Here is a 7,905-nt window from a genome sequence, read left to right as displayed (position 1 = left end):
AAATGTTTATACTTGTGAATGTTTTTTTTTACTTGCAGAAAATTGCTTTTTTATACCCACTAATCATTTTTTTACTTGAAGAAAAATTATTTTTATAGTTGTGAATGGTTTTTTACTTGCAGATTTTTTTTTCTATCCTTTCATTAAAAAAAAAATTTGCAGAAAATTGTTTTTAATACATGGGAATGTTTTTTTAAATGCAGAAAATTGCTTTTTTTTATACATGCTAATCGTTTTTTTTACTTGCAGAATTTTTTTTTATACTTGTGAATGTTTTTTATACTTGCACAAAATTGCTTTTTTATACCCACTAATAATTGTTTACTTGCAGAAAATTGTTTTTATACTTGCGAATGATTTTTTACTTGCAGAATTTTTTTTCTATTCTTTCATTAAAAAACAATATTTGCAGAAAATTGTTTTTAATACATGCAAATGTTTTTTTAAATGCAGAAAATTGCTTTTTTATACATGCTAATCATTGTTTTACTTGCAGAACATTTTTTATACTTGTGAATGTTTTTTTACTTGCAGAAAATAGCTTTTTTATACCCACTAATAATGTTTTTACTTGCAGAAAAAAATTGTTATACTTGCGAATGTTTTTTCACTTGCAGAATTTTTTTTCTATTCTTTCATTTAAAAAAATATTTGCAGAAAATTGTTTTTAATACATGCGATCGTTTTTTTAAATGCAGAAAATTGTTTTTTTTTTATACATGATAATCGTTTTTTTACTTGCAGAACATTTTTTTGTACTTGTGAATGTTTTTTTTTACTTGCAGAAAATACTTATTATGCTTGCGAATCGTTTTTTACATGCATATTTTTTTTCTATTCTTGCAAAAAAAAAAAAAAATTGCAGAAAATAGTTTTTAATATTGGCGAATCATTTTTTTAATTAAAAAAAAAATGTTGTATACTTTGGTGAATCTTTTTTTATTTTTTTACCTGCAGAAATTTGTTTTTAAATTCTTACTTGCAGAATTTTTATATGTATTTATTGTTTTACTTTTGAATCGTTGGGCATGAGTAAAAACCTTTTTGTGTCCTTGTGTAGTTCCCCTCCATATTCAATACCACAAAACTTTTTTACCCCCCCAAAATTGAAATGACATTTTTTGGCATCTTTGCTCTTACCAGGATGTCCCCTTTGAGAAGTAGGCCGGGTTCAATGGTGATGCAGATACTTGTCTGACTGTCCCCTTGAACATTACTGTAAAGGAAAAGACAAGAATCAACATTAGAAAATGCATTTTATTCGACCTTTTCAACATTTTCTTACTTTCATCATCTGCTTACAATTCCCGATTCTCTTTCAAAGTGGCCATCGCCGAGCATAGTCACTGAGCTGGACTAACTGTGGGTATTAGTGTCTACGAGACCGTCGGACAACTGGAGGAGCGGATCAAAGGGTGGGGAGTGCTAATTGGGAACATGTGAGGGAAACGTGGGAAGCAATGTGATATGAGTCGTGGTGGGAGTCTTGAGGTAAAAGTGCACGCCTGTTTCACTATTTCACACACACTGTGCAAGCTCAAAAAATATGTCGGATAAACATTATGTCATGAATGGGAATGTAAATGTCCACCATGCAATAGTCTGCATGCTGTCTCTCACTGCCACTCTATAAGTGGAGTGGAAAAGAACACAATACAAGAAAACCTGCATTGGATGGATTGGTAACATTGTCCTGCCCACTGCTCCCCAAGGGGATGGGTCAAATGCAGAGGACAAATTTCACCACACCTAGTGTGTGTGTGACAATCATTGGCACTTTAATCTTTAATATTAATTATAATTAAGAGCTTTAACTTTTGCTTATTTTGTTAACGTTTAGGACACAAAACTGTCCCTGGGTCTACTACTATTTCAGTGTTTGATACACAAAGCATGAGAATCAATATGGCAGACAACTCAGGTATTGACATGAAACCAATAAGAGAAAAAGCCACTGAAAACCTTGGTTACACCTTCAGTCCACCAGGTGGCGACAAATAGTGAATCGTTTTTTTACTTGCAGAAAACAGTTTGTATACTTGCTAATCGTTGTTTTACTTGCAGAAAATAGTTTTTATACTTGCGAATCATTTTTTGCTCACAGATTTTTTTTTTTTAAAGTTTTGCAGAAAATTGTTTTTAATACTGGCGAATCGTTTTTTTAATTGCGAAAAATTGTTTTTTATACTTGTGAATCGTTTTTTTACTTGCAGGAAACAGTTGTTGTACTTGCTAATAATTTTTTAACTTGCAGAAAAATAGTTTTTATACTCGCGAAAAAAATGATACTGGCAAAAAAAAATGTTATATTCTTGCAAACAAAAGTTTTTTTGCAGAAAATTGTTTTCAACACTGCCAAATCGTTTTTTTAATTCCGGAAAATTATTTTTTATACTTGCTAAGTGTTTTTTTACTTGCAGAAAATTGTTTTTGTACTTGCCAATCGTTTTTTACTCGCAGATTTTTTTTTATATTCTTGCAAAAAAAAAAAAAAATTGCAAAAAAGTTTTTTATACTGCCAAATGTTTTTTGAAATGCAGAGAATTGCTTTGTTTTATACTTGCGAATCGTTTTTTACTTACAGAAAATTGTTTTTAATAATAGCGAATCGTTTTTTTAATTGCGGAAAATTGTTTTTTATACTTGTGAATATTTTTTTTCCTCGCAGAAAACAGTTTTTGTACTTGCTAATCATTTTTTTAACTTGCAGAACATTTTTTATTACTTGCTAATTGTTTTTTTACTTGCAGAAAACAGTTTTTATACTTGCGAATCGTTTTTTACTTGCAGATTTTTTTCTTTCTATTCTTGCAAAAAAAAAAAAAAAATTGCAGAAAATAGTTTTTATACTTGCGAGTCGTTTTTTACTCGCATTTTTTTTTTTCTATTCTTGCAAAAAAATAATTTTTTGCAGAAAATTGTTTTTAATACTGGTGAATGATTTTTTTAATTGCGTAAAATTGTTTTTTATACTTGTGAATTTTTTTTTTACTTGCAGGAAACAGTTTTTATACTTGCTAATAATTTTTTTAATTGCAGAAAAATAATTTTTATACTTGCAAATAATTTTTTACTCGCAGATATTTATTTTTTTTTCTTGCAAAAAAATTATTTTTTGCAGAAAATTGTTTGTAACACTGGCGAATCGTTTTTTTAATTGCGGAACATTGTTTTTTATACTTGCTAATCGTTTTTTTTACTTGCAGAATATCGTTTTTACACTTGCGAATCGTTTTTTACTCGCAGATTTTTTTCTTTCTATTCTTGCAAAAAAAAATGTATTTGCAGAAAATCGTTTTTATACTTGCGAATCGTTTTTTACTCGCATATTTGTTTTTTCTATTATTTGCAGATTTTTTCGATGAATTGCTTTTATTCATAAATCACTTCTTGGCCTGTTTCCCCCTTATTTATGTAAAAAAAAAATTTGTGCAGAGACTCCAGTCGCTACAGTTTGTGGTCACAGGACATCCTTAGTGTGTTGGTTCCTAGAACCGACACAAGTCTCGGTAAAAAATAAAATAAAAAAAAAAGCCTTCAGATTTGCTGCTCCATGGTCATGGAATGACTCACAAAAGAATCGGAGGCTACCTGAGTTAATCACATTTTAAAAGATCGAGAAGCTGTTTCCATTGGGCTCTGTCCTTGTTTTTAAATTGTTTTTATTGAAACATTTTATTCCTTGACCTATTGCGTATTTTTATGTTTTGTATGGATGAAACCTGTTTGTGCTGCCCTCTTAACTTCTATGTGCAATTACTTTTAATTGAGTTATTATTTAAGTACGGTGTTTTTTTTCTTCCTATATTCAAACACAGTGTCACTGTTCAAACTGTGTGTAATGTTACTGTTGCCCAGATATTAAATATAGTAATAAAACAATAAATAAAAAAACGATGCCTCGTTTGTAATGAATACTTAGGCCTGCTAAGCTACTGTATTTTAATGTCGGTCATTATGTTGGAGAGCCAAGTGTTTTCTGAGGTGGCCTAGTGGTTAGAGTGCCCGCCCTGAGATCAGTAGGTTGTGAGTTCAAACCCCGGCCGAGTCATACCAAAGACTATAAAAATGGGAGCCATTACCTCCCTGCTTGGCACTCAGCATCAAGGGTTGGAATTGGGGGTTAAATCACCAAAAATGATTCCCGGGCGAGGCCACTGCTGCTGCTCACTGCTCCCCTCACCCACTCAGGGAGTGATCAAGGGTGATGGGTCAAATGCAGAGAATAATTTCGCCACACCTCGTGTGTGTGTGACAATCATTAGTACTTTGTGGTTTCCTACGACCTGGTTTCCAAAAGCATACTGGACAGTCCATCTTGGTCCTGTTTTGCCTTGTTCTACTGCCACCCAGTGGCCAAACAAATCCACAGAAAGTGTTTGCAATTAAGCTTTGGAAACCAAGTCATTGTGTGATACTCTCTGGGGAATCTTCCCCAAGTTGATGTTCCGAGGACAGTTTTGCACAGTCTCTGTTTTGTACGAACACCACAACTCTGCAGTCTTCTTCCAAATACCACTCAAGTCTAACCTTAGCGACGGAAACCAGCGGTTCCTGTCCGGCCTTCAGTCTCCGGAAAATGTTGCAGACCTCCACAAAAACGCCTTGTTTACTTGTTTCATCGCTCCCCGAGTTACAAATAACAGTAGGCAAGAATACAGGAACTGGGAGGCGAGTTAAATATAGCAATTTGAAGAAAATGGTGTGTGAACATGAACAAGTTAGGCTGTAATTGAAAATCACTTTTTAAATTATTCCTTTTATTGTACAAAAAAAAAAAAAGCTCTCCTTTCCTGGATTCTTGTCCGGCATTTGGTTTTGATTAGGTTTTAAGACTTACTAGATTCCAGATGTGTAGACGGGCTGCATGGCCTGGTATATTTTGAGGAAAGGACGGCATCCTAAAAACGAGCACTCTGTTAGAAACATTATCGCATAACCCGTCGCAAACCATTTCGTGAGCATGAATGACCTCCTTTCGACTCAAAGTTGGGTATCCCGTGCAAGATGACGTGGTGAAGGAACAAGGGTTTGTTGTTGATCTTGATGTGTCCACTGAGCAGACCGCTGAAGTACTCCACATACCTTCAAGGAAAGAACAGCTGTTGAATTTAAACCTTGCAGTGGTTAACAAAGACAAAGTTGATCCATCACCTCCTTATGTTGGTTTGATATACACTACTGTATCGCACTTTACGTTGTGTGCCAACCCAGCAGGCACAAGACATTGATACAATGTTGATTATGCATACAAAACGCAAAACCAGTAAAGTTGGCACGTTGTGTAATCCCTAAATAAAAACAGAATACAATGATTTGCAAATCCTTTTCAACTTATATTCAATTGAATGGACTACAAAGACAAGATATTTAATGTTCCAACTGAGAAACTTAATTAAAACTCTTTTACTATGAAGCCACGCTGTTGTAACACGTGGCTTGGCATTGGTTTGCTGAAATAAGCAGGGGCGTCCATGAAAACATTGCTTGGATGGCAACATATGTAAATCCAAAACCTGTATGTACCTTTCAGCATTAATGTCACCTTCACAGATGTGTAAGTTACCCATGTCTTGGGCACTAATACACCCCCATACCATCACAGATGCTGGCTTTTCAACTTTGCGCCTATAACAATCCGGATGGTTCTTCTCCTCTTTGTTCCGGACGACACAATGTCCACAGTTTCCAAAAACAATTTGAAACGTGGACTCGTCAGACCACAGAACACTTTTCCACTTTGCATCAGTCCATCTTAGATGAACTCGGGCCCCGCGAAGCCGGCGACGTTTCTGGGTGTTGTTGATAAATGGCTTTGGCTTTCCATAGTAAATAGTAAATGGGTTATACTTGTATAGCGCTTTTCTACCTTCAAGGTACTCAAAGCGCTTTGACACTATTTCCACATTCACCCATTCACACACACATTCACACACTGATGGCGGGAGCTGCCATGCAAGGCCCTAACCCCGACCCATCAGGAGCAAGGGTGAAGTGTCTTGCTCAAGGACACAACGGATGTGACGAAGTTGGTAGAAGTAGTAGAGTTTTAATTTGTACTTACAGATGTAGCGATGACTGTAGTTACTGACAGTGGTTTTCTGAAGTGTTCCTGAGTCCATGTGGTGATATCCTTTACACACTGATGTCGCTTTTTGATGCAGTACCGCCTGAGGGGTCGAAGATCCGTAATATCATCGCTTAAGTGCAGTGATTTCTCCAGATTCTCTGAACCGTTTGATGATATTACGGACCGTAGAGGGTGAAATCCCTAAATTCCTTGCAATAGCTGGTTGAGAAATGTTGTTCTTAAACTGTTCGACAATTTGTTCAGAAAGTGGTGACCCTCGCCCCGTCCTTGTTTGTGAACGACTGAGCATTTCATGGAAGCTTCTTCTACACCCAATCATGGCACCCACCTGTTCCCAATTAGCCTGTTCACCTGTGGGATGTTCCAAGTAAGTGTTTGATGAGCATTCCTCAACTTTCTCAGTCTTTTTTGCCACTTGTGCCAGCTTTTTTGAAACATGTTGCAGGCATCAAATTCCAAATGAGCTAATATTTGCAAAAAATAACAAAGTTTACCAGTTTGAGCGTTAAGTATCTTGTCTTTGCAGTCTATTCAATTGAATATAAGTTGAAAAGGATTTGCAAGTCATTGTATTCTGTTTTTATTTACCATTTACACAACGTGCCAACTTCGCTGGTTTTGGGTTTTGTATATTTCCTTGAAAACTGAGTTTGAAAAAACGTTGCAAAATAGTTGTATTTGTAAATTGAGACAACGTTGATGTCTAACGTTGGATCCACGTTGTTGGTTGGAAAATTACCAAATTTCAATGGTCAAATCAACGTCCGAACCTGACATTGATTAAACGTTGTCAAAAAGCATGTTGTTTCAACGTTGTATTTGTGTTGTAGAATATTGGTTGGGAAATGACCACAGGGTCGAATAAACATTAGAATAGAATAGAATAGAATAGAATAGAAAGTACTTTATTGATCCCTGGGGGAAATTCAGCACCACAGTTAGCTCACAATAGACAATAATAATAATAAATAATATAATATATATAATATATTATACATATATATAATATATAAATAATATAAATATATTTTACATATACTCTACATTTAAGTGCAGTCAAGGAACATATGAAATTAACAAATTAGAACCCAACATTGATTAAACATTGTCAAAAAGCCTGTTGTTCCAACGTTAGGTTTAAGTTGCTCAACGTCAGGATTTAATTCAACAAGTTCTCGACATTGTTTTAATGTCTTGTGCCTGCTGGGAAGTGTAGAAACCTTCACTAAAACATGGATTTTTTTCCAGGGCTGTAACCCATTATTTACATTTTTTAGGGAAAAATTTGCTTTACAAACTTTGATTAACGAACTCTGTTCAAGAACCAATTAAATTCATAAATCGAGTCTCCACTGTACTATACACTACCGTTCAAAAGTTTGGGGTCACCCAAACAATTTTGTGGAATAGCCTTCATTTCTAAGAACAAGAATAGACTGTGGAGTTTCAGATGAAAGTTCTCTTTTTCTGGCCATTTTGAGCGTTTAATTGACCCCACAAATGTGATGCTCCAGAAACTCAATCTGCTCAAAGGAAGGTCCGTTTTGTAGCTTCTGTAACGAGCTAAACTGTTTTCAGATGTGTGAACATGATTGCACAAGGGTTTTCTAATCACCAATTAGCCTTCTGAGCCAATGAGCAAACACATTGTACCATTAGAACACTGGACTGATAGTTGTTGGAAATGGGCCTCTATACACCTATGTAGATATTGCACCAAAAACCAGACATTTGCAGCTAGAATAGTCATTTACCACATTAGCAATGTATAGAGTGTATTTCTTTAAAGTTAAGACTAGTTTAAAGTTATCTTC

The 7,905-nt window shown here is 34.9% G+C and overlaps 1 protein-coding gene across 10 annotated transcripts in view; it reads right to left on the bottom strand.

Moving 5' to 3' along the window:
- The window catches only part of tns1b (tensin 1b), a 395,112-nt gene that overhangs the window by 87,227 nt on the left and 299,980 nt on the right, over nt 1-7,905 (bottom strand). For all 10 annotated transcript variants that reach the window (XM_062067553.1, XM_062067556.1, XM_062067557.1 and 7 more), the window contains 3 exons: nt 4,973-5,085; nt 4,841-4,901; nt 1,141-1,216 (listed from right to left, as the gene is read on the bottom strand). In XM_062067553.1, coding sequence (XP_061923537.1) covers nt 1,141-1,216; nt 4,841-4,901; nt 4,973-5,085 — 250 coding nt within the window. The remainder of the gene's footprint in view (nt 1-1,140; nt 1,217-4,840; nt 4,902-4,972; nt 5,086-7,905) is intronic.

The sequence above is a fragment of the Entelurus aequoreus genome, linkage group LG13 (assembly GCF_033978785.1).
Source record: "Entelurus aequoreus isolate RoL-2023_Sb linkage group LG13, RoL_Eaeq_v1.1, whole genome shotgun sequence".
NCBI lineage: Eukaryota > Metazoa > Chordata > Actinopteri > Syngnathiformes > Syngnathidae > Entelurus > Entelurus aequoreus.
Note: the sequence above shows the minus strand (reverse complement) of the source record. Positions and strands in the feature narration are given on the sequence as shown.